We start from the raw sequence: 26,777 nt of genomic DNA on the forward strand, positions 1-26,777 counted from the left end.
GATTTTTCCAAGCCTGCTGTTAGGATTTGCTGCATACTGTTCACCTGGAAAGAATGGCCTGTTGGGAATTCCTGACTACTTTCAGAAATTTCAGATGTAATACAGATTGCAAATATGAGCTTGAAAATCACATCAGGTAAAGTTAAATTACTAAAATGTCTGTATAAATATGCTGCCTTTCAAACTGTTAGAAAACAAAATAAATTTTGGGTTAGAATTAGGAGGTTATTGAAGAAGTTCCTGACTTCAAAAGTTACATTCCCATAAAATCTGGAATAAATTTGTGAAACAAAGCAAGCAAAGGGACTTCTCTTCAACTCTAAACAAACTTTTGGAGAGGAGACAAAATCAGTCTGACTTTTTATAATTCAAGCATTATAAATTGTTTTGGAACCCATATTTCTTATGTGCTCACTGATCAGGAGGATTACATGGGTGTGAATGATAGTTGCAGATGAGTGGAAGACAAGTACGTTTTTCCAGTGTATTCCTTAATCTGCAGCATCGGAAGTCCTTGTCATGCAACACTTTCTGACATGAAGATTACAGTTCACTGGAACTTCTGATGTAAGTAAGTTATTTGTGTGTGGAGATAATTTGAGGAATATACTCCCTTCAAAACACTTTTGATTTTGCTGTTTCATTTTTTTTTTCAATTTGAATCAAGTTCTTGATCTTTCCCAGGCTCAGAATTGCATACTAAATATATGGATGGTGACATTGCTCTCTTTCCTCAAACAGTGGTTATGGAATATATGGTTATTCCAACTCTGCATGTGTCATGGGGAGGAAGAAAAATCTCCTTGAATAATTAAACCAGCAAATTTCCTTTTTTTTTCCCCTTTAAACATCTCTAAAAATAGTCAGTTGTGATCAGACATGAATTTATGTTACAACTACTACCCAAGGAAATATTCCACATCAAAGAATGTATGCAGCCTATAAAATTTCACCAAGACAGAGCTTTATACAAAACGAAAGTATGAAAAGGAGAACCCCTTTGGCAAAGTCATACTTGGGGGTATTGACCTGAATTAACCAAACTGAAATACTTAAACCATATTAGAACTTTATGAGAAGAGAAACGTGCAAAATTAAACTGAACTAAATTAGAGTGTGAATGATTCCCTTCCAAAGGTGACTTAACCAAAATACTGCTGTTTAATCAAGGTAATCATGTGTATATCAAATACAGTTTAGTGTAATCCATTCTAGAAGCCAATTTGCAGTGGCTATTGTTCAATTCACTGCCACCACTTGACACAGCTCTTTGCTTAGGATGCCCAGAGGTGAGTGAGCATTTCTCTGGCCAGAACAGGAAAATCTGTGGCGCATTCTTGTAGCTGACCAGCATATGGAGGGCTCTCACTAAAAGGTATTGCCAGCCTTAAGTTTTGTTTCTGCTTTTTTATTGGTAGTGATGGATTCTTAATATCTCTGTGATAAAAAATTGAGTATTGTATGGAAGTTATGCTCTTTGTGGTATTGTATTTGCTCTCTCATGTGCGTACCATGCTTTTGAAAACCCTGACCCACTACATCACTGAAATAGCAACAGCTTTTCCTTTTTAAATGCTAATAAAATTATACATTATAATTTCCAGCACTTACCAGTCACATTATGGGTTTGAGTCATGAAAATAGGATGACTTTTACTTTAGCAGGAACTACATCAGTCTGTATGGTTTCTTCAATCCATGCAAGAAAAACTATCCTATAGCAGACAACACTTATCCTGAGTATGAATGAAGAGGTTGTGGTGGTTTTTTTACTTTTTTGCTTTTCTTTCTTAAACATCTATATATTATAACTTTGTTACCCTCAGACGTGCGCTAAACACTGTATCAGTATCTTTCAACTACACAAATAGGATGCTGCGAAGCTGTGTTTGTGATTTGTCAGTCTAACAACCATTGAAGTTCATTTGCTTTTGGCATACCATTCTTGCCCTGGCAGAGACGTGATTTCTGCTATCGCTGTGAGATTGGCCGTGGTGGAGGGGGAGCAGAGTATTTGACAACAGCCACAGGGCAAGTTAAACTGTAACTTTAGTTATGAGCCGAGGTTACCGATGAACCTTTAGTTTCCTTGGGAAACTATGTAGCATTTTTTAAATTACGGTTTCTTGCATGTTAAAATTTTGTTGGAATTGGTGGAAGGCAGTGAAACACCTGTAGGTTTTTTTACAACAGATAGTATCTTGGATTGATTTCAATGTCTCAATCGTAATCCACGGCAAAAATTAAACGCCCGTAAAAAACCACCCCATACCGCCTCGCCGTGGATTATCTCACTCGATCCAAGGGGAATTTCGCTGCCACGGGCCAGCAGGGGGAGCGAGTCTCTCCCGGGGCGTGTCTGACCCGGCCCACGGCAGGTGCGGAACAACGATTTTTCTGCGTTGGAAGGTGCAACGTTAAAAAGGATGGCTTGAATTAAAAAAAAAAAAAAAAAGTCAAGCCGTTTCCGTGCAGAAAGCAGACATACTAAGCGGGGCTAAGCTGGAATGCCAGCTGCCATCAGAAGCATTAGCTTCAGGCCTCAAGATAGCCTCAGAGGTGAGTCATGAGTAAAATACGTTGCATTGTGACAAAGTAATGGATGACTGCTTTAATGAGGATGTGAGCAGAAAAAAACACAAAACCATTTTTCAAATGGATGACTGGTTAGAGATCTGTTAGCCAGAAATAAAACAAAAAGGGTGTGGGGTACTGCCAGTCTCTGTGTTTAATCTTCCCTAAAGGGTGGTAACAGTTATAATGGTCAGGTGGGAGATGGATCCAGTTTTTTTTCCCCAGATAGCTTTACGCCCTGAGGTATCTAAGTTACTCAAACTCAGTATGTTTGGCAACAAATCAAACTGCACCATCTCACTTTGGCAGGGGAGAGGATAAGAGACAGAATCATTTGGCTGTGGGTGGTGTTACAGCCTAGACTGTCTCCTGATGGTGACACACACACTTGGACAGGAAGAGTGGCAAAACTGAAGCCATTCCTGAAAATGTCTCTACAGCAAATACCCAAACCATTACTTCAAGTACACTGTTCTAAAAATGCAGTAGTTAATATTTTAATTGTTACAGTCAAGGTGCCTAGCTAAGATAGCCTTCCTAAGCATTAGTTGTACAAAGTATGTAAAAATTTGCAAATAAAGTTTTTGCTGGACTATGAAATTCAAGATTCATTTGCAGAGCCACAGACACAGAGAACTTTGAAAATATGGTTTAAAAGTGAAGTGGAAGATTCTGTATTAATTCAAACAAGCAATACTGAAGAGTAAATAAATTTGAGAGGCTGATACAAATAAAAGTTCTGTTCTGCAGGCTCTTAGTAGATTAAATTCAGTTTTCTACCTTACTGAGCCTTGACACTGCATACTCTCAAGATCTGTACATCTTTTAAGTGCTTTATTATTTGCTTAAGAGAGTCATACATTTGCAAAATTTCTTACAGTTGGAGAAATGTATCTGTGTGGACAAAAAGGCTGTATTTCAATAGGAATTATATATACCTTGCTTCAATTCTTGGTTTAATGATAACTTATTTATCCTAGCTATTACAGGTAATGAGCAGTCAGAAGTTCAGGTAGTTCTGTGAGCAGTTCTCACTTCATGTCCAGTGAGATAAGGACCCTTTCTGAAAGTGCAGGATAAGCACATAATGTTGTTTTTAGTTTGTCAACTCTTCTTTCAGAGACACTTTGCATTTTGTTAATATTATGTTAGTCTTTCAGTTTCCCTAAAAAAAAAAAAAAAACAACTAGAACTTTTCCTACCCTTTAAAAAGAATCTTATTTTTCCTTGTTATTTATTATAGTTAGGAATGATTAAATGTAGCAATCTGTGTCCTGTGTTATTTGATTATTTTGTTCTATTCCATTTTCTCAGAAGTGCTGTTTTATTTGTATGTAATAAACAGGCTTTGGAGATTAAGGTAAGGAAAATCACACCTATTTTCTGACCTGTGTGCTAATATAATATTTACCTCACTGTTGTAACTAGCTAGCCCATTATAGTGAGCTTCAGCTGTTTACATCATGTCTCAATTTTATCATTTGCTTTTCTGTAACTGTGGCTGCACTAACTAATTTAGCAATATAAGGTGTGTCTGATTACTTCCTTTGGAAGATAGAGACTGTCACTGCATCCGCTAGCATGAAACTCAGGAAGTGTTTTATTCAATACATAATGCTCATTGCAGCCGTACTTTAGGACTATGTTTTAGTTACTTTCAATATCTTGATTTTTCACCTGACTTTGTCCACATTTGCTTTGCTGTCTATTTAGAGGTTAACTACATCAGGTCTTTAATGCTAGAGAACTCTGCTATAACTGGAAAGATGGAATAGGGGTAAAGTGAATTGATCTCTTTTCTATCACAGGTTATATATAAGGTTTAAATCTGCCCATAAAGAAGATGGGGGGGGGGGAAACAATGGTTTGTCATCTAATTCAGTTAAAGAATGGTGCTTTGTCAAGTAACACAGCAGAACTGAGGAATACCTCTCTCCACAGGGAGTTTCCTGCCAGAATAAACCTTTCTTTGGTTTTTAGCTTTGCCAAGATCTAGAAGATCTCAATCTCTTGGTAATGTCAAAGGAAAAATAGTGTGCCTTTTAGGAGTGTATATTTAGTACAAGCTGTCCAAGAGAGACCAGAGAAGAAGATGTATGCTGGTGCTGCTGGTTTTGCACATGCTCATGCCTGTGCTCCTCCCTGCAAGCAGACTCATCCAAATGAAGTCCTTTCATAAAACAAATGTTGTGTAGCTGTTGAATGCTCAGCCTCAATGCAGATTTCAGGGGTTAACTTTGGAATAGCTTTAGTCTGAACACACAGATTGAATGTCATGGTTGGAGCACCCGTCCCTGTCTTATTCCCCAAAGGAGTCCCATACTCTGAGACAGCTCTAACAAATGAACCAAAGCACAGTACATGAAGACAATCAGTTTGGCTCAGTTTTGAGCCACAATGAAGTGCTAAATCACGCACTTTGTGAGATGGATTGCTCTGAGCATGAATGACCTCTCTGAAGCAGGTTTTGCAGGAGACTGCTAAGGGTTGCCTGTAATCCTCTTGAAGCTGGCAAACAGATTATCCTTTTCGTAGGTGAGCTAAGTAGGCTAAACATCTTCAAAGCCTCTAAACTGTTTCTCTGAAAGCTATTAACACATCAGCACTGAGTCTGCTTCCCTGCAGTCTTAGGTCAAAGGGCCTAAATGTTACACCTCTCTGCCTTGCTTAACCATATCCATGTGAAGTTCCATGACATTTCCAAATGATCATATTGGCTCTTATGAATTCTCAACTGTCTCCATGTACTGTGGAGGAAGCTCAGGTCTTCTATAGAGAATGCAACCATGATGCTCAGTTGTAGACCAATACCCTAATTCCTGCAAACAGGATAAGCATTTATTCATCAGCTTATCTTAACTGTCATACTTATTCCAAAAGGTCAAGCAGTCATCCAAATGGCAAAGTGTCTTCAAGCTGTCTGTGTATAAAAACATACTTAAGGAATTCTTCAGCTTCACCTCTGACACTTTGCAAGCAATTAGAGTTTCAAGTAATGTTTGCTTTTTGTTTTCTCATGTTGCAGAAAATGCTGAAAGAAAATTAATAATGTCTCCTGAAATATAGTGAAATGAAAGTCATGCTACAAAATGAACAATTTTATATATACAGTGAATAATTCTGAATTTAAATAAAACTTTAAATAAGGAATGGCCAGACTTGACTAGAGTCTTTCAAAGAAAATACCTCTGCAGAAACACAAGGAGAATGAAGTTAGCTGATGCATTCAGTGTACTTCTGGTTTTATATTGCTGAGCATCAAACTGATAAGAGCTGTCTTTGTTTTCTTTACAATTGTTACCAAAATCCAGGATTCAAAATACATCTTCTTCAGAGGGCAGGGGTGAAAAGAGTCCTTCCACCCTCCTAAAACACACTTTTCCAGACAAAACTTTGTAGAATTCGCCTTTCATTCCTTCCTGGCAATCTTCATTTCAATTCTTGACTCTTCTTGGGCAAGTAAGTGTTTTAAAATACAAAAAGGGTAAAGAATATTTTAATTGTTATTTGTCAAACTAGAAGGATTAGCATTTTAAGGAAATCATACAAGTAGAGCAGGAAAGCATGAGAATTCTTTGAATGCATCCCTAAAGTGACCTGTGCTAGTAGAGTGTGTCCCTGTCTGTGACAGAGGGGGTTGGAACAAGATAATCTTTAGGGTTCCTTCCAACCCAAACCATTCCATGACCCTATGAATGCTGCCATAGATACCCTAGGAAAGTATTTTCCATAAAGACTCGTGCATCGCATCCCTCTATCATGCATTCAAACCAATATGACCCTAAAACTGAAATCTCAGGCAAAAATTGATTTGCCATATAAACAACATAATGCTTGGAAATCAGTGATTCCTCAGAGAATTAATCTGAAGAAATTAATACATCTAAAAATAAGGTTAGCACGTTTTCTTCTTCCTTGAAAAAGCCAGTATTCCCTACTAAGCACACTGCTCAAGGGTTTTGCGGAGCAAGTATGAACTACTGTTTTAGCACTGCCTAATTTAGTGGTGCTGACATTACTGCAGCTGTCAGCTGGATTGGAAGCATCCTGGTATATAGAGATTGCTCCTACAAACTGGCAATATCAGAAGTGATGAGAGTTCCATGACAGTGGACTAACAGATTAACACAGTATCCGTGGCTTCATGGAGCTCTAATTCTGAAGTATGGAAGAGAATCCAGAAGGACATGCAGTTTACAGTAGCCATTAAACATAATGACACTGATGGAGCAACAAAGACCTTTCACACAGTCTTAGTCCACACAGCTATTGCAAGGTAGGACATAGGTACGTGGAGTAATATTTTTAAGAAACAATTGTAGTTGCAACAGAGTTGCACTGCCATTAAGATTGAAGTTGCTACAACAGGCAGAGTCCTGCTGTTTCTCATACTTCACTCTAATCAACTTTTCACTTTTTACATGCTTTTGGAATCTGTTTTATAAATCTATTTTTGTGTTTCTGACAATGTAGGCTTTCACAAAATTTGAGGTTTGAGTTTGTGTGCTGTAAGATTCAAAACAAACCTTGGATGGTTGAGGTTTTAACTTGAATGCTGCGCTCTCAAATATGGCACCCCACCCACTGGCTGCACAAAAAGAAGGTTTTTGATTGACAGGAGAGTTAACATTCTTCCAAACCTGAGTCTGGAGCATGTATAATTATACTAAAGCATTGTTAGAAGCTATTTTAAAAGGAAATGTTGCCTGCCTTCTGAGGTTTTTCTATATTCATGTAGTCTGGGCGTGTCAGCCTTTCTTTAAAACCACAGTTTTGTTATTCTTGATCAATAAGCAGAACTTCAGCACAGAAACTGCCAAGCAGCTTGGCTCTTCAAATTTGCAGCTTGCCACTGACTTTGTTCAGTTATCCTGAGTCTCACTACTGAAATTTGTAAAATGAGACTTATGCAGCTGTGATAATTTATTTACTTAAAAATGTATTTTCTTCTCTAAACTGCTGAATCTTGGGCATTAGATAATTTTATACATTTTTGTTACCTTTTAGGTATGTACTGGTTTAACTGAGGTCAGAACCTAACCTGTAACAAATGCTGTTTATACTTTATATTTTCTGAAGACAAAACCTTCTCTGTCAGTTGAAACATTTTAGTATTGAACTTACTACGATTACTTCCTTTTCGCAAAGGTCCAAATTATTGCTTATAACAAAACAGCCCACCTTTTTTCTGAGGGGATAAAGAAGTTGTGTTTATTAAATTTTGTTTTTACTATAAAAATATGACACACTGAATGTCTGTAGTCCCGTTTTACTGCAAGTCAATCAGCTTTAAATAAATCCTTCCCTAATTAGGTTGGCCTGTCTCTACCTCTGGTGCCTACTCCATTCAGCCTTTTTCCAGACACAGGCCCCTTACAAGATGCTCTTCTGGTAACGGAACAGGAAGTTCTTTATCTTCTAATGCTGTGTGACTCCAAATTTAATTATATGCTTTAAGCAGGTAGAAAATATTTCTCTTCAAAGAAAAATTACTTGGGCTGGTATAAGAAATTTCAGGGCCTGTGGCATACAAGTCAGATCAGATGATCTGACCTTCATCTCCTTGAACAAATGACAGGTGACTTAAGAAGCCAAAGATAAAAAGATGATGGATGGAGACCAGAAAAAAAGTGATGAAAAAATTCAAAGACCAAAAACTTGAAAGCAGCAGCACAGCAGTAAGCAGTGACACTTGTTTCGAAGTCAACCCTTCTCCAAGGGATTGTGATGCTCAGTGTTCTCACATAGGTTTCTAAGCCCAGTATTTCAAGTAAAATTAGGACTGCTGCAGCTCCTCCTCTTCCTTCCACTTGCTGTCATAATGATCATAAAAGGACCCACCTAATTCCAGTCCTTCCAGTTGTGCAGTAATCAGCTAACTATGCAGATTACAGAAAACTGAGGGAGGGGGGATGCAAGATATGTGCTATGGTAGAAAATGTTTCTCTCCATACATGAAAGAAGTGATCATTTAGTGCTTGTATTATTTAGATCTTAAGATGCATTCCCTCCTATAGGAACAGGAATTGAGTCATTACAGAGAATTTACTACTTTACATTGCTTTACATTTTAATTCAACTTTACTGTATGAATATGTAAAACATGTTTGCACACATCTGTAGACAAACTATGTGTTGATTCAACAAAAATAAGTGAATGAAAAAGCCCAGTTGATCGAAGAAAATGGATGTTTGGCAGCATCTCTGCACAAAATCATCCATGAATGTCCTTGCATTTGGAAGAGTGATGTGCAGTATCTGTTGGCTGTTGGGTTTTTTGATAAAAACTATACAGGTATTTTTTTTTGGGTGGCTGTCAGAAAGAACCAATCTAAACAAAAATTCAATCTAGTATTTTACAGAATAAAAATTAGGCTTACTTATGTAATTAAATTGACCCTCCATTCTAAATAAGACTTCAACATAAGTGAAGATTATCTGTCCCAGGCAAATCCTTCCTAGGGATTACATGGTGCATAAACTAATAAGGGTTTATCTTTTCTTCTTTCTAAGAGGGGAGATAACTACAGGAACATGAAACATTAACATGGCATTAAATAATTGCAAACAGAATTAGGAAATTAGATGGTTGTGAGTCCCACAGCAGCATGAAATCACCATTACATTTCAGTATGCAGATCCTATGTGCAGATACACAAAATTCAGAATACTCCATGTATGCAGAACTGTTTTGCTCTGTGAAGTAAAAATGTCAAGCATGCATAAGCTGTCTATTTTAAAAGGTAATCTGAATATGGTCAACATAAAATTTTATATGTACCATATTATTCCTATTCATAGTCACAAAAAGAAGCTAGACAAAATTTTTATCATTCAGCATAATTTAGATGAAGATGCAACAGTTCTATTTGTCTTTGAAGATTCATTGAACTCCGTAAGAGCTAAATATCATCTTCCCTGAGCACTGCCACATGTAGAAGGTACTGGGATTTCAATTCAGCAACTTCCTTCACACTCCACTGTTTCCTTAGCTCTGTGTGGCAATGAGTCTACAAGTCTTTTGCTCATAAGTGTCCTGAATATGTCTTCTTTTTTCCATTACTGATCTTTTTAAAGGAAATACAAAGTCTATAGAATTATAAAATCGTTCTTAGTTTTAGGAAAATGTATTCTTAAGACAGTAATTGATACTCCAAAGAAGCATAAGCTTAACTCTTTGTAATTATAGGTTATATAAATAGTCCTAATTTGTTTATATTGTATAGTCCCCATGGCATTTGTTGCCTTCCAATGCAGTGGAAAATAGGACTACATAGAAAACATATGTTTGTCACGTTGGCCCAGATTTGAGAATGCATTTAAATTCCTACCTTCTACTGAGTCCCCACTTCTCACTGAAAATCAAGCAGTTCCTGGTGCCTAAACAACATTTTATTGAGCATTAGCCTTCCTGTTGTGCACTGGCACTCTGTGCATGCTCTCAGCAAATGACTCTTGCATCTTGTGGCTGATTTGAAGTATCTGGTTTATTTCAGGTATAGCAAATCATCATGTTAGTGCTGACAGTTCTGTGGTTCAATTACTCCTCATCCCAACCACTCTGCAAAAGCAAAGAATAAAAGTAGGACTCCATCCCACAGAGACCTGGAGGTGAGAGATTCAGAACCTACTTGACAAGTGACACATAGTTCTTCAGCACTATTCAGCACCTTTTTGATCTTACATGTCTTAAAGATACAAGTTTTCCTATACTCACTTTTTCCCTACTCCTAAATTCTCTAGCTAATCCCTGTGTTCCTTACCCCTCAGTACTTGCAGGGATTTTTTGACCCTCAACAAGAAATTCAGTAACTTCCCAGTTCCCAAACCAGTCTGGATGGTGTTTAAAGACAGAGGGCTCTTGTGCAGATTAGCCTGGAACAATCAAGGGCTACATTCTACTCACCTTCCCTTTGAAGGACACATTATTTAGGGATTTTATCCTGATGGGTTCAGTTGCCATAAAACTGCACAGATGCTCCTGAAAGAAAGCTGCAAGATAAGCAGACCAGACCAATGGGGTGTTCACTGTTCACAGGGCGAAGAACAAAACAACTAAGAAGTGAACAAATAAACAGGTAACAAAAATATCTTCATTTTATTTTCAAGCAGTTTAAAACATTTAGAGACAATGAAAAAGCCACAAAGTTACACAGAACTGTGAATTCCTTTTTCTTCTCTCTTAAATGAAGCATAGTCTGCAGTCTCTATAAATCCATGTTCTGTCTCCACCCTGGATACTGCATTCAATTCTGCAGCCTCCCCCCCCATTCTCAGTAAAAATAGAACTGGAAGAAAATTCAGAAATGGTCAACAAGGACAAAGGCATAGAAATGGGATTTCATAACAGTGAGTTAAAATGGTAGGAAAGTATGAAAAGGGCACTGCTTCTGTTTGTGACAAAGCTGTCTAGATAATAGAAGTGGGCAAAATCTCAAGTCTCTTTGAATTCAGCACAGATGATTTCCCCGGTGCATTTGCATCTTTTACTTGATGATATATGAAAAAAAATACTATCAATTAATCTGTAATTGCAGAATAGGCCTACTGCCTTCCCTGCCTACAGGCCATGGTTTCATAAAAACCTTTAGGCAAAAGGAAGTGATATTGGAGTCTCCTTTCCTGGCAGGGTGGAACTGCTAATTTGAATATATCTGCTATCACATCACAATATCAGAATCGTGTAGGAGGCAAGGGACTTCTACAAGTTTTGTAGTCCAACTTTCTCCTCATGGCAGGTCCTATTAAAGCAGGTTGCTTTTAGTCATGTTGAAATGAGTTATGTATATCTCGAAGGATGGAGTTGGCATAGCCTTTCAGGGAAAATTGCTTCAGTATTTGATCCTTAAAAAAAAAGTTTCCTATATTGAATTGCTATAGGTTGTGCTCATTGCTTCTTGAGCACCTCTGGGAAAAAATGTGGCTGCATTTCTTCTACACAAAATGCTAGAAGAGCATGATTACAAAGTGCTTCACAGCACGATGATCTCCACTCACCATCTTTAAACCTGGGCAAATCCAGCTCTCTCATCTTCTTGTATGTCATGAACTGCAGCTGCCTGAGCAGTTTGGTACCCTTGCTTTAGTGTGTCAATGGCTTTCTTAAAATGAGACACAGAGCTTCAGATGTGGTGTCACAAGTGTCAGATGGAGGGGAAGAATCAATTCCCTCCAAGCCTACCAGTGGTACTCAGCCCAGTTTGCAGCTGGGCGCAGTAGCTTCAGAAGCACACGGCTGACTCACATTCAGCTTGTCCATCACAACCCTCAGCTCCTTTTCTACAAAGCTGTTCTCTATCCAGCTGTTCCCAGCCTGTCCCACTTGGAGGGTTATGCCAACCCAGTTGCAGGACTTTGCATGAACTTCATGAGGTCCCCAAGAGCTCATTTTTCCAGTCTGACTAGGTCTGTCTGAGTAGCAGCCCTGCCTTCCAGTGTATCAGCCACTCCCCCCAATTTGGTATCACCCACAAATGTGCTGAGAGGTCATTTTATCCCATCATCCTGGTCATTAAATCAACCATTTCAAGAATCCAAGTTGATGTAACCTATATAAAGAAAGCAAGTCAAATATCCTTCCAGAGATATGCTCGAGACTTCAAATTCTGTTTTAGAAACATGCACACATTGCATTGCCAAGTCTTTTTTTTCCTCAACATATAAAAATAAGAAGTATCCCTGGGTTCCACAAGAAGCAGGCCGTGAGTCTTTTTTTTGGATGCAAATGCCAAATGTAGAACTTGACTTAGTGCAAATCTTCTGGAAGGCAGAGATGACTGTCAGAACCTAAGAGCTAAGTAAGCTGCAAGTTAATTATAGTCTTTCCCCAGCATCTCCAGTGTGTGCCTTTGCTCAAAGACAGGCAATGTATTTCCATGCCATAAAAATGGACAGAACTGCATCAGTAAATACATGGTGCTCTGAGAACGTTCTTGCAATCTCATTACTTGCCTGGGTGGTTGTATGGATGGAATGGACTCTGTGCTAGCAGCTGTTGTACTAAAGGAGCAGAGGGGAGAATGGGGATCAGGAAAAAAATAAAACTAGGAGAAGGAGAGAAGAAAAGTGTAGGAGTAATTCAGCTCCTCTGCAGACATTATAGCAGTTTCAAGAACATTTCTGTAATAACAACCTTTCCCGCACACAGCTATCTGTTTTGGGCAGTGACACACTACATGGTGTTTTTGCAGCATGGACAGAGTAACGTTGCTGCCAAAGGGCATGGAAAGGACAACACTACAGACATGATCCCCAAAATTCTCTTGGAACATATTGTGCTACTCAGAGACTTACTACTACCAGAGACATTACAAGTTATGCTATAGGCTGCTATAGTCTTAAAGTTGGATTTTGTTGTGTATGCTAGAACTGGATTTGAGATAATACATGTACATTGCAAAATACTATAAAATGGCTTAGCAGAATGTTTTCTAATCTTCCACATGGAGCTTGTCTCTCAAAACTTGGCTTTATAACTCTTGTACACTTTGGGACAACATTCCCAACAACATGAGCTGAAGAAAACATTGGTAAACAGGAAGCATTGGTTGTGAAAAGGAACTAAGAGATGGAAGGACATGAAAGTGAGGAAACCCAGCCAAACCTCCAAAAATGGGAACAAAAGCACTGAATGTTTCCAAATAAATACTCAGATAATTTAGGCTGTTTGGTTTGGTATTTTTATGAAGACAGCAATGATAAAGAAGTTGTGTACTACATGGACATGCAGTATCTAAAGGAACATACACTTGTAAAGGATATATTCCAGGCAAAACCTGTGTCCCAATCCAATGTTTAAGAAGATGTGGAATAACTCAGACATTTACCAAGTATAGCAACAAGTAAACACAGACATTTGACTTAACTGCTGGGAAACAACTCTTCAGTTCTAATTATTCTGATACCCTCACAGTAAGACATGTGCTTCTTTCCTTATTTTCCTCCAGGAGACAGTGCCACAGAAGAACCCAATCTGGGACTTAACCTGGGATACAAAACATCAAATTTCTGTTTTCTAACTCTGCTACAGCCATCATAAAGCACCTTAAGGAAATCATCCTGCCTCCATTCCCATCTCTAACAATGGGAAAATAATTTATTTCACCATTCTTTATTAGTTCATTAATTCAGTGAGGCAGCAGATATGCCCTATGGCTTAAATGCCACATGCTTAATGCTGTAGGCATTTTTTAGGACTTTGCCTAGACGCTCATCAGTACTCAGCAGCAACATTATATTGTTTCACAACAAGCTAAATGCAGAGTATTCGTAAATTTGACCAAGGTAGGTGCCATGCTTTTTTTATTTCTCAGGAAAAATAACTACTGTAACTAAATAAAATAATTTAATGGAGCTATTATTACTAAAAAAAAGAGACAGCTTTTCAGCTGTTAAGTCAGCAGTAAATCTACTGTTACACTTTCTTAAGATCACTACCTTCACCTGATCACAGGGTAGTGGATAACTTGCACTTACATTAACTATATTTTAGACCATTCTATCACTTTCCATATGCATTTTAACATTTTGAGTTATTATACCCTGCTGTTTTCCTGCATGTACATAATCCTGGACCCTGAGAAATGAGGCTTTTAGAACTGATTTAACAAGTTTCCCAATAACAGTGTTATGCTGTGAGAATGTTCCTCAGTACAGCCATGTGTCTCAATTATATTGATCTATTTCTCAGATTTAAAAACAATTAAAGCAATCATAAGGCACATGCAGCCTTTTTTGAGAAAGTATATTTGAAAAGCAAATGCTTCTCCCCACCCCTGCACAACTCCAGTTGACAGAAAGAATTCATCAGTAAGAGGGAAAATGCCATTTGTCACATAGGACTTAGGCCAGTTTCCAAGTGCTTCAAATAGAAGAAAAGAAACACTACAAAAGGAAATATGACAGGTCTACACTGCTACATAAGTTTTTAATTAAGAAATTTAAAGGGAACCAAATCTAATTTTAAAAATATGGCTCTATCATTGTAATTCATAGGAACTTCCAGTCTGTTAGTGGTATATTTTCTTACCCATATGCCTGGCAATTAACTGGACAATCTAGCTCTGCCTCAATAGAAGTATTTTCTTCTACCAGATTTCCTCCCCTGTCACCAATTTCACTGGATGTTCTCCTTTGAACTTTTACTATACTTATAGGAATCAGAACTCATGGCTTGCATTCCTTACTTCATCACTATATACAGTTTCTGTCCCTACATATCTTTGTGTACTTTCTGATAGAAGCAGCTGTAGTCTGAGCATTTCAGTCTCGTTTGATTTTTCAGTGGTTATAAGATTACTTTCCTTTCTTCAGAGAAAACCGTATCAGCTGCACTAAACATTGCATCAGTCAGTGTCCTGAAGAACAACATGAAATGTAATTCATTTTGCTCCCTTGGATACTGTTTTCATTGTCATATGCAATGGTATGCTGAATGGGATAGTGTTCAACTGGAAGTTTCATTAAGCAGCTCTCAGACACCATTAAAGTGTTCTAATAGGTGTGACTTATTGACCGGAAGAGTCGGTAAACAAATGAAGTATAAGTGACAGTACGAGACCAGAGTAACAGTAATTAGCGATGTGACTCCATGAGTAATAGGAAAATTGTCCTGACCCAGTTGATGGCAATAGCAATGTAATCTTAAAAAAATGGTAAAAAAAAATCCCCAATAGATGGGTTTTCTACCAACACTTATAAGGGTCATGAGCAGCCTTTCTGGTTGCCACACAACCTACTTCACTCGTGTTCCACTCCAGCTATGTTGGGACACACAGTGGCAGTTGTGCTCCCCATGCTGGCCAGAGCCAGGCACAGGGCTGGAAGGAGAAGGACGGGCTGGCAGCACTGTCCCAGCACAGCGCTCCTGCGGCTGCTTGGTACAGATCTGCAGGCATCGCGGCTTCACAGGAAGCCTCCAGCAGCCTTCCCCTCTCCACAGAACACCAGCACTCCGGTGGGAACCCTGCTTATTTCTGCTGTGTGGAGTTCCCACAGGCACCCTCTGCCTTGCAAAATGCCTTGCACAGTCCTGGCTGAGCTGCCACACCTTGCCTGGTGTTCTGCGTGGGGTTGCACAAAGGCCCACCCAATGGCATATCAATATCCTGCCTCCAATCGATGTTCCACATTTATCCTATGCTACCCTCACTTCACTGCCAACACAAACATTTCAGAAAGCTTGGATTAATGAGAGCATAACAAAAACAAATCTGATCTGTCTGTGCATGCTTTTTGTCTCTTGGAATCACATCACATATTACTTTATACCTCTCCTGAATAAAGATGAATGTTATAACACAGAAATCAGAGCATTTTAATGCAAATATATGATTATTCCTCAGTATGTGCATGAAAAAATAATTTTATTTCTTCGATGAAATACCATTCACAAAAACCCCCCACCAAACTACTCTCCAATAGTAAGATGACATGACAAATAAAAAATTCTTTTTAAGTTCCATATATAAAACTAGTTTTATTTCTCTTTCTATATCCTAGCAGTGTAGGCCTCAACGGGATCCTATGGGGGTAATATCCTGGAATATAAAAATGCCAAAAAAAGAGAAAAAGTATGAACACCACAAGACAAAACACATGCACACAAAATCAATACTCTAAATTTCAGGGCTTCTGATTGCTTGAACAACTGACAGGAAATGCACTGGTTTCAGTGCAATAATAAAAGGTCTGAAGAAATACTTGGAAAGTATGAACACAGCAAAAATCACATGAAAGAAGTGTTGAGAGAAGCAATGAAACTGATTGTAATAAGATACCTAGTTGTATGTTTTACAAAATAATATAAAACTTGGAAAGGGAATGGAAAAATATGCAAATATATAATGTACAAAAAAAAAAATACTCACTTTGAGAGTTAGTTTGTTTGAGGTACAATTAAAAAGTTTTTATCAAGCTACAAATATCCGTAACTGGTTTAGGAGTTGGTTGTCCTTTAGTCATCCAAGGAAAGGAGCAATCAGTAGATGAAGTCTGGCTGATGCAGACTCCAGATAGAGCACGTCTTCAGCACTGGTTATAATTAACCACTAGACTAACTTAAAACGCCGTTCCTGCTTTCCTCTTCAGATCTAGATTAAATTACCTAGGAACTGCTGTAATTCAAAAAGAAAATACAGCTGCCAGAGCAGGAAGGTGTGGAGGAGCGGAGAGGCAGCCCCCATCACAGACCTGCGGGGTGTGACCCTCCGTGCCTGCACCGCGCTCCGCTGCCCGACTGACAGGTCCCAGCTCTCGCCGGCTCTTCCAGCGGCAGCTCCTCCCTTCTGGCCAGATGGACAGCACAGCTTGGACTTGGGCTCCGGGGGACCCGGCTCGGGGCAGAAAGCAGCCTTTTATAGCCGGCACGCCGGGCTGCGGCTCACACACCTACACACTCCGCTGCCGAGCACAGCGCCGCTGCCGGGACCCGCACCCCGCCCGTCGCTGCCCATGGCGCCGCTGCCCCCGCTCCTGCTGCTGCTGCTGCTGCCGGCGGCCGGTGAGTAGAGCAGAGCCCCGGGCCGGGGCTCGGCATCCACACGGTCCTTCCCGGCAGGGAAGCGGCCGCGTCCAGCGACGCCTCCGCGGGTTCTGCTGGACGCGCTCCCTTGCCCGGACCCGGCCGGATGGGGCTTGGCAGGTGGGAAGAGGGGTAGAGAAAGGAGTGTTAGGAGAAACATTCACGAGAGGTGCCTGTGTTCCCACGCCGGAGAGCAGTCCCTGTGACAGGTGGCCAGCGCTCGGGCACAGCTGGGTGGGACTCGCCCACGGGAACCCCCGATTTGCCACGGCCAGCGGCGGCTGGAGCTACCCCGGCAGCCCGGCCGGTGCTCAGACCGCACCTGCACATGGCAGCGGGGCTGGAGGGGCGCACATTACTTCTGTAGAGTTCATCAGTAATGTTCAACTCCGCTAACAAAGTTCCGTGTTTCAAATCAGTTTGCAGCTTGCACGTGAAATAACAATCTTTCTATAATGCCAGTAGCTTTACCCCCACTCTTCTCTGGGTATTGGAGTGAGCTGTCATGGAGTACTTGAGTTACTAAGCAGTTCAGAAGCAGGAATTGCTAGGACTGAGATCGTCTCAAAACCCTAACTGAGCTCTTCTGAAAAATGAATCAGTCTTCATGAATGAGTTATGATGTGAGAATGTAATTAAAGGACCCCTGCCTCACACCTTCACACAGCCAATTAGTCACTTTGCAAATATTTAATTATTTTTTTTGTCTCCTACATCCTATTTATTAATCAGTGTTAAAGACTGGTTGTAACAATTACCAGTCCATTTCCTCATAGGTTTTCTGAGGTATTCATCAGTACAGTATCTGATTGTAGTCATTTCTCTGAAACTATATTATCATCCCTTTTTTTCAGATAGGTATGTGGGCTGACACAAAAAAGCATCCTCTAATTTTAGGTTCCCATGGTGACATGGTAGAACCCAATTTAACTTATAACTTCATAAAATTATGTGGAACTCCAACTACTCAAAGCCTAGTTCTCACTGAGTGCTGTGGTAGCTTGGTACTCCAACCCCAGGATATTCAGCAGGTTGGGAGCCTACTATTTGTAAACATCAATAGGTATTGTTTTAAAGTGATTAAATTAACCTCGTGGTGAACCTTTGTGACAGATGTAAGGATAAAATCCTATCTTCCAGAATAGCAATCAGCTGCCTTAAGTAAAAGATTCTCTTGCAGGTGTTTTTTATACATTCCTACACCATTTGCAAATTCACCACAACAAATCTTGCAAATAGCAGAATCCTAATGAAAAGAGCCTCAATTAATTCCTAGAACAGATTCTGGGCACAGAATGGAACAGGGTCTGGGGGAAGGCAGTCCTGTGATTAAAGTCCGTAAGGTAAGGTGCTTGCATAATGGGGCCAACTTAGGGCCCACCAAGCTCCCTGCCCCAATTCTACTTCCTGACCTCAGATTGCCCCTTTGATTCCTTCTGCATTTTGATCATCCTCCAGACTTCATCCTTTGCATGGGACAAACCTCAGAAGAACATTAAGGGAAGCAATGAAATCACTGTTTCTGCCAGCTTGGAATGCTCATTACAGAGAGCCTGGCTGTGCTCTGATAGCTCTGAGTCAGGCACCTCAGTCACCCACTCCGTGGGCAGTGAGGAGCACGGGAAATGCAATTTATCTGTTTCCCAACTGGTCCAAAGTATCAAAACAGGGAAATTTAACCTTTCAAAAAATTTACATGTGACCAGAGTTTGTGGAGATAGCATGTAAGTTGTCTGGGCAATAAAATGAGGTGAACAAGGCCAATCCTGATGGCTTAGGAAACAAGAAGTAAAAATCTAAGCAAAAAGTAAGGTTTCTATAAGCCAGAGAGTTATTTTTTGCAAGATCTTGGAAATGCATCAGAAAGTCTGCTTATTCCCAAGTTTCAAGTTCTGAACTACTGGAGCACCATGACTGCATACAGATATCCCGTTTCTGTATCCTCAGTCTTTAAAAGAATGGCTTAAAAATTCTTTTTAAACCCACAAAACAGCATCTATTATCATCATCATCAACATATTGATACTCTGATAGTTTCCATAGCTCTATGCATTCTCAGATGGCATTTCATTGCTTTTATTAACTCAACTCATAAAGCTGTTGCGACAGAATATCATGTTCAGAGTATCTATGCTATGCTGGTTTACAACTGGATGTCCAGATGCTGTAACACAAATATATTACAAGGCCAAAAAGTTTATGTCCTTTCCTTTAAGACACATAGCATATTATACTTGAGCTCCTCAGGTCAGAGAGTTCATCAGAAAGTTCATCACTTCTACTTGTCATGGATTTAAATCAAGGGACTGGGAATTGTCCCAACTTAGCAAACAATTCTCTGATGAAACCAGGAATATGATTTAGAAATTCTTATTTTCTTCTTCATGACTTTTATCTCTCCTATACCATCCTTCCCCAGTTACCAGGAACTGAGACACAATGCAAAAATTCTTCACTTTTTTCAGAATCCCCAAGGTCATGCAGAGCAAACACAGCTCTGCCATTAACATGGTTCCTCCAGACATTACTGGCTGTCTACTCTACAAGAGTAACCATTACTGACATTGAAGAGCATAACCAGCTGTCACTTGTAATGCTGCAGCCTTATTGCAGGGTTTTCAGCTCAGAATTTACTGAACTTGTACTGACAATGAAGGTAACACTCTCAATGCTATCATAAAACAAATCTGTTTATAACCAAATAGATGCTTCTGCTACCCAGAATCAAAACTTCACACTGAACATACAGGAAATGTTCTGGAACAGGAGCCATGCACAACAGATACTGTTCACTGTCTTAGCAAGGAAGTTTAGTGCCAACTCAGCAGCTTTGAAATGAAACTGCAATCGACTACATAGCAAGGAAGCTTTTCTTAATTCCTCAGGATATGACTGCTTTTAATCAATGGCCAAAGCTGCACATGCAAGTTTAAACACCCTTGTTTCAACACTTCTGCCCCTAGATCACATGCCCAAAAAGCAGAAGACACAAGATCTGGGAGTGGTCAACAGTCAGGAAAGTGATGCTGCCTGATGGTTCTTCCTAAAGTGTTTCTTTTACCATTCTCACACACAAACCAATTTAATTTCTTACTGAGGTGATTTCATGAGGTGTTTAAATCCCACTGTTTCATGACATTACAAGTGCCAGAGGTCACCCGCATCCCACACATTTCAAGTTACTCAACTGTGCTGGGACCGGTATTTTTTCTGTCAGATTTTCCATTAACTGATTATAGTTAATCATATAATCTATTATGATATAATCTATATACAAAACACTACTCTATTATCCTATTATAATAGCTTATGTGCTTATGCAGGTTATATAAAAACTGCATAATGATATAGCTATTTTGTAGGAAAGTAACCATCAAAGCCTCCAACAATGAAGTCTAACCATTTTTTTCTGCTGTCTCCATCACAGGTATTATGAGTTATTAAATCTTAATGCCTTTTGGAATCTGCAAGCAGTACTGGAGTTTAGGTTTATAAACTGTTCTCCTCATACCAAAATAAGTAGTTTAATTAATAAGAAACTCTAATCAGAAGCCTTCTAAAATGAATTTGTTTTGTAGTTATTCAGCTTCTCAAAATTTGCTGTGAATAGCCTGGAGCCTGCACTGCAAGGAGAGGCTGCCCATTACCATCAGGGTCTTCAGTGTGTTAGTTCTATCTCTCAGCATGACATGAACCCCTAAAAATATCACCCCGAGTCTCAACAGTTTTCTGCTGCTTGGAACCTCTTGCTTTAATACTGATATGGGATGGTTAAAATATAGTTCCTAAAGTAAATTTTGTTCTGGACAAATAATAGTGAGAATCACTTAAACAACAACCCCAAACAAAAGTAAACAGGAAAATAACCAAACCCCACCTTTCTAATTTCCCTGGGAAAAACTCCAAGCACTCATCCATTTCTCTGCCTTACATCCACCACACCATCGCCACCAGTTATTTGGCTGCTTTGTCTAAAAATGAGGAAAACCAAAACCCTATCATAAAGGACCTTTTTCTTCCAATGTAAAGCACTACATTCTACAAAATAATATGGGCAAAATTACACGTTATGTTAAAGAGAAAACACTGCAACCCTGAGACAGCTAATCTTAGCAACTGGGTGGGGCTGGACCCCAGAACACACGCTGGCCCTCATCAGCTGGAAGACTGGAAACGACTGGTCTGCCATTGTACACTGCCTCCACGGGAGGAAACCACTGCAGCTGTTCTCAGGATTCAGTGTTCTGCTCAGTGTGGACTGGGGACACAGGGACTGGGTCAAGCAGCATGGCCCCAGAGTGTCAAAAATAAAACTGGATTAATTTCAAGTACTGTCATTTATTATCAATGCTTTAAAAAACCCAAACAATCCCAACTATTTTATATTCACATGCTGGATTCAATAATAGTTTTTTGTCCCCAGTTTATAAAGGCACTTTTGGGGAAGCCCGTTTGAGAAATCGAAGAGGAATTCTGGAACTGGCCGGAGCCATCAGATGCACCACAGGGCGCTCTCCCTTTGCCTACCTACGCTACGGATGCTACTGTGGCCTGGGAGGAAAAGGATGGCCCAAGGACAGAGTAGACTGGTGAGAGTAACTACTTCTCTGAATAATTAAGTGCTGAATGCAGATGACAAATAAAAGGACTAAAATATAAATTAGGCCTATTTGAGAGAGGGAACTGAGTTTAAACACAGCTCAGATTGCTAAGAAACTCTGAGGCATTCGAATTGTGTTGCTGTAGATCTACACGATCTTGCCTTTAATTCAAATTCTCATTGCATTAGTACAGGATTCACAGTACAACTGAGTTTCTTTGCTGTTGCGTTTCAGCAAAGAACTAAATAACTAAAGTCTTGTTGGAGAAGCTTTAAAGTTCAAACATTGAAGCTATCTAAAGTAAAAATTTAAAAACAAAGGCAACAAAAAAATCTTTTGATTTTACTATCTTCCATGTTATCAGTATTCAAAATAATACATAAGAATTATGCAAAATTCAACCTGCTGAAAAATAATTCTAAAACCCAAACCTTTCCATTCAGTACTAAATCACAGCATACTGATTATCATCAACATAACTTATAATTGAACATTAACTGAAAAGAAGATGATTTTGTGTTTTGTTCTGTTGTTGCGTGGTTTGGGTTTTTTTTTAAATTTCTATGCATGAAATGGAGTTACTGAGCTGTGCTGTTCAACTGTTATGTACCACAGGATCTTTACACAATGATTCGTGGGGAATGACCAAGTAATTACTTAATAAGCACAGGAAAAACAGTAATTGGAAAGTGAGAGCTCACAGCATTAACTTTTCCTATTGCAGACACAAGTTCCTCAGGCAACCTAAACACCATCTACCTGCTGTAATCTGATGGTTTTAGTCTGCCAGGAGCAAACTAAATGAATGAATAAATGAATGAATGAATACTTTGTGGATACACCTAGTTCTTCCAGCATGTCAAAAAGAAAGGATGTACATGGTTTGCAGCAAAAACTTACAAGCTGCCCAATTTCAGGTCCTTGTTACCTCCTCTACTTGCTTTTCTGGGCTTGCAATGACTCCACACCAGAGACACTACACCAACATATTTTAATGCCTTTTTTAAGTGTTAAATTGTCACTAATTCTTACCTGTACTGTTCAGTTTCACAATGCCATAGAAAGCCTAAAAATTCTTTGTGCCAATTATGACAAGAACAATTTTGAAATAGTAATTTTGAGCAACTTTAAATTTTCTGATGATAATGAGCTAACAGTTCATTTTGTGGAAGGGGCTAGGAGAAAAGCATACTCACATATAGCTGAAAATGCTCTGAAGATTCAATTAGCTCAATGTATACGAGACATTTTTCTCATCACTTATTAAATGAAAAAGTAGTAATTTTTTCCAGGTGATCAACCAAACCAAAAAATTACCCTTTTGGTTTGGTTCCTGAGCAGATAATGCTTGTACACTCACTGATGTTGACTGTTTTATTATTCCACAGCTGTAGTAACCCACTGATAAACCCCACCCAGACTGTGTGACCATAAATCACCATCTCTGTTCCTCTCAGGTGCTGCTTTCACCATGACTGCTGCTATGGGAGGGCAGAACAAGCAGGCTGTCAGCCAAAGACTGAAAGTTACCACTGGGAATGCAAAGACAATTCTGCTGTGTGTGGTGAGTAAGCAATTGGGAGTTTTTTGGTGTTGGGTTATTTGTTTGGTTGTTTCTTAATTCTACTAATTATCTAATTAGAAAGGTATTTTCTTAATTAATTGTAAAACTCTTAGTTTACCATCTTCCTTCTGTGACTTTTTTTTGCCAGGATACACTGTGCCTTCAGAAAGCACAGCTAAACCAATCAACTGCAGTTGATGCAGTTTCCTCTTCTTAATCCTCCCTCTGACTGACATAAGCAAACAAAACTGTGAGCTAGAAGCATCTATTACCTTTTCAGAAAACACAACCACAACCATCCTTTTACTCAGCCACTCAGCATTTACATTTGCTGAGGAACCCATGTTATGCTACTCCCTGCAAGTCTCCAGCTGGAGAGCAAGTACCAACAGGAGACAAGAAAATGGTAACAGTTTAAAAAGATCTTTTCCCTACTTAGCAGAAAATACTTCCCACTATTTTTAAGTTTATAATGGGCATGTTTTTGGCATATTTATCCCTGATCAGTTGCACTGATGGCTGCAATTTATGAACGAATTCATAATTACAGGTTACAGTTTCAAACAATGAGGTAATAAAATATTTGATGAGTATGTTTATTTCTGGAAGTTAAATTAACAAATGTTAATTTGAAAATATTTACATAACAGAAGTGTACAAATTGCAACAGATTGCTGACCACATCCTGATAAATTTTGTTTGATTGTTCCACAATATACTTGCCATGCTGAGTTAAGGACAAAGAAATCACAATAAAAGAAAAACCCCCAAAAATGGTTAACAGGAAAAAACAGCTTTTCTTTTGCATTATTTGTTCATGACTCCCAAAGTTTTAGCAACTGCTTTCCAATATACTCAAAGACTCATTGAAATTGTAGCTTCTCAAAACCCCTAATATTTACAGGGTTTTTTTCTTGTTGCTGTCACATTTTTATATTGGTTTTTTGTTTGTGTGCTGTTCAGGATTTTGTTTGCTTGTTTTGTTTTTAAAAATTAGATGCTCAGTCAGTTTATATATATATATATATATTATAATATATATAAAATTTTATGCTTCTACCTAGAATGCAAATGAGCTTAAAAATTGGTTATTATTTGCACTACAGAAATGCAAAAACCCTTACATAAACTTGTTTAAAACAAGTCTGAGTTTCTGACTACCATGGTTTAAAGGCAACAGTTGGCCATTTACAGAGAACACAAAACCCTCTCATTTCATACTCAATTTAGAATTTGCCTGACCTGAAAACAAATGGCAGTTTGGACATTACTTTCTTTCCTCCTTCATATTTAATCTTTACTTTGCCCAAGTGTCTGTGTCATTCAGAATACTTGTTCATTTCTTCCCCTGCCCCAGATGGACAAAACATCTTCTCTCTCACACTAATTAATCACATTACAGTCCACCCTTATTTGGCTGTAAAGATTTTGCTCCTGACAATATCCAAAATACTGGCCAAGATAGCAGGCATGGTGTCAGGAAACCAAGTCCCTGGCACAGCACAGAGAAGATAAAGTCTGGAGCAATACCAGGATAAGAACAGAAGAAGGAATAGTTCTCAGTTAACATGTTTTGATTTTTTATCCTATCATGTTGTTCATGCTACCTGTGCTATTGAATAGCTCTTAGGGCAGCTAGTTGAAGCATAAACACATATACATTAAGAACACTTCCATTTCATGGCAGAATTTGAGTTCATTCACAAAACTGAACACTTGTTCTGCTCCTGGACAAATCTCAAGCAGTGATTTGGCTAAGCTTTTAAAATGGTAAACACTCAAGACAAAATGTAATCAAGGATTCTTCAGTTTACAGACAGTTACAGAGAGAAAAAAAACCACACACTTCCCGGTTGGCACACTGAATCCAAAATACATTGCTGTAGAAGAAAATGTTCATGCCAAGAAGGAACACTCATGCCAAGAAATCTGTTAAGTTACAACACTACAGTATAAAACAAACATGACTAGACATGGATTATATCACACAAACACACTTTACCTAACTTCTCACTGAATGCCTTAATAAAAAAAGGTGGGCAGTTTAGGCTGGACATGGAACACCTTTGCATGTCATGTATATATCCCATATGTTATTTTTAATGCTATATCCTGTAGTAGATTATAAAGGGTATATGAATGGAATATCTTCCCAAAGTGAAGTTTCACTAGCGCAAGAGGGAAGGCAGGGAGGATCCCATACCACTTTCTAAAGAGAGATCAGTTATCAGAGTTCCTTTATTAAAAAACTAGAAGAGTATTTAAGTCTTTATCTGGCTGTTGTATTTTCACCTGCCAAGATTGATGATTACTGAGTATTCCACAGGTTCTCAGTCTTACCAAAGCTCAGTACAGTTCCTATTGCACTTGAAATGTAAGGCATTTGTATTGCAAATTGGGAAAGTGAAGGAACAATTCTTGGTATTCCATTTGGAATTTTTAATTTCTTCAGACTAATATCAAACTTACTGTGCTTTCTTTCAGACTCACTAGAAGATAAATGTCAAAAAATGGCATGTGAATGTGACCGTGAAGCTGCCAAATGTTTTTCTAAAGCTCCCTACCACAGAAAATACCTTTTGTGGCCAGACTTTATGTGTGGTGAGATTCAGCCTTTGTGTAGGTATTAGATACATAACTCTTGTATATATTTAAATCTAAAATTACTTTTTTTTTTCTGGCCACAGTAATGACAATAAATAATTTTCCCCTTTCTTGATACTCTTTCATTCCACCTCAGCTTCTCCACCTCAAAATGGCCAAAGTAAACATTTTTCCTGTTATTTACTTTCTCCCATGCACTTATTATTGACTAAACAGAAATCTGAGTTTATTAGCTTAAGGAGTAACTGACAATGTTAATTTTTGTTTATATTCAGATTCAGAGATTTTTCAGGTTGATAATACTATTAGTTGTAAACTTTTTATCCCCCCTCCCCTGGCTATAACCTTAGCGTTTGTTAACTTTGAACTGACTGGAAAAAGTTCATGAAGTGACAGTGTCAGCACAAAGAGCCCTCTCATCTACATTAAACACTTACTACAAAGCCTAATTTAAGTGTTGAATTTCATTTACCTGGAGTAATGTTACCTGCATTGAAGAATCATATAATCGGTTTTTTTCCAGCATTTACTTTTTAAATCGAGTTTTCTAAACAGCTGCTTATTTGATATGCCTCAAACTCCTTACTCTATGTACACCCTGAATTTCCTGTAAGCACAGGGAGAAAATGCTACCCTTAGAACTTTAGAGCCAGATTTAAAAATGCAAATGCAAACCATCACCAAAACAGAAACATGAAAAAATGTAGAAGTTGTTGGGACCAACTGGCTTTCTCACAAGTGTTTGATCCTGCACAGCATTTATGAAACTCAGAAGTATATAAACCTCATCAGGATGTAAAGCTAGTTTTAGCTAGGGTCACTTCACAGATATTTTTAACCCTTTGGGAAGAGAAATCAGTACCCTGAACTGATGAATAATACACTTTTTTTGTACCTGCAGATTTTAACAGTTG

General features: G+C 38.7%; 1 protein-coding gene across 4 annotated transcripts; it reads left to right on the forward strand.

Annotated features, from left to right (window-relative positions):
• On the forward strand, positions 1-26,303 carry PLA2G10 (phospholipase A2 group X). Of its 4 annotated transcripts, XM_053992456.1 has the most exons (7): positions 1-136; positions 423-567; positions 1,279-1,375; positions 16,662-17,073; positions 21,518-21,683; positions 23,153-23,259; positions 25,744-26,303. In XM_053992456.1, the coding sequence occupies exons 4-7, from the start codon at positions 17,025-17,027 to the stop codon at positions 25,887-25,889; spliced, it is 468 nt and encodes a 155-aa protein (XP_053848431.1). In that variant the 5' UTR covers positions 1-136; positions 423-567; positions 1,279-1,375; positions 16,662-17,024; the 3' UTR covers positions 25,890-26,303. The 4 variants fall into 4 exon arrangements, with proteins under 4 accessions (XP_053848431.1, XP_053848432.1, XP_053848433.1 ...); XM_053992457.1 differs by lacking the exon at positions 1-136 and having other exon boundaries at positions 143-567; XM_053992458.1 differs by lacking the exons at positions 1-136; positions 423-567 and adding an exon at positions 10,070-10,184 and having other exon boundaries at positions 1,362-1,375.
• Positions 26,304-26,777: the final 474 nt, after the last annotated feature.

The sequence above is a fragment of the Vidua macroura genome, chromosome 16 (genome assembly GCF_024509145.1).
Source record: "Vidua macroura isolate BioBank_ID:100142 chromosome 16, ASM2450914v1, whole genome shotgun sequence".
NCBI classification, from domain to species: Eukaryota; Metazoa; Chordata; class Aves; order Passeriformes; family Viduidae; genus Vidua; species Vidua macroura.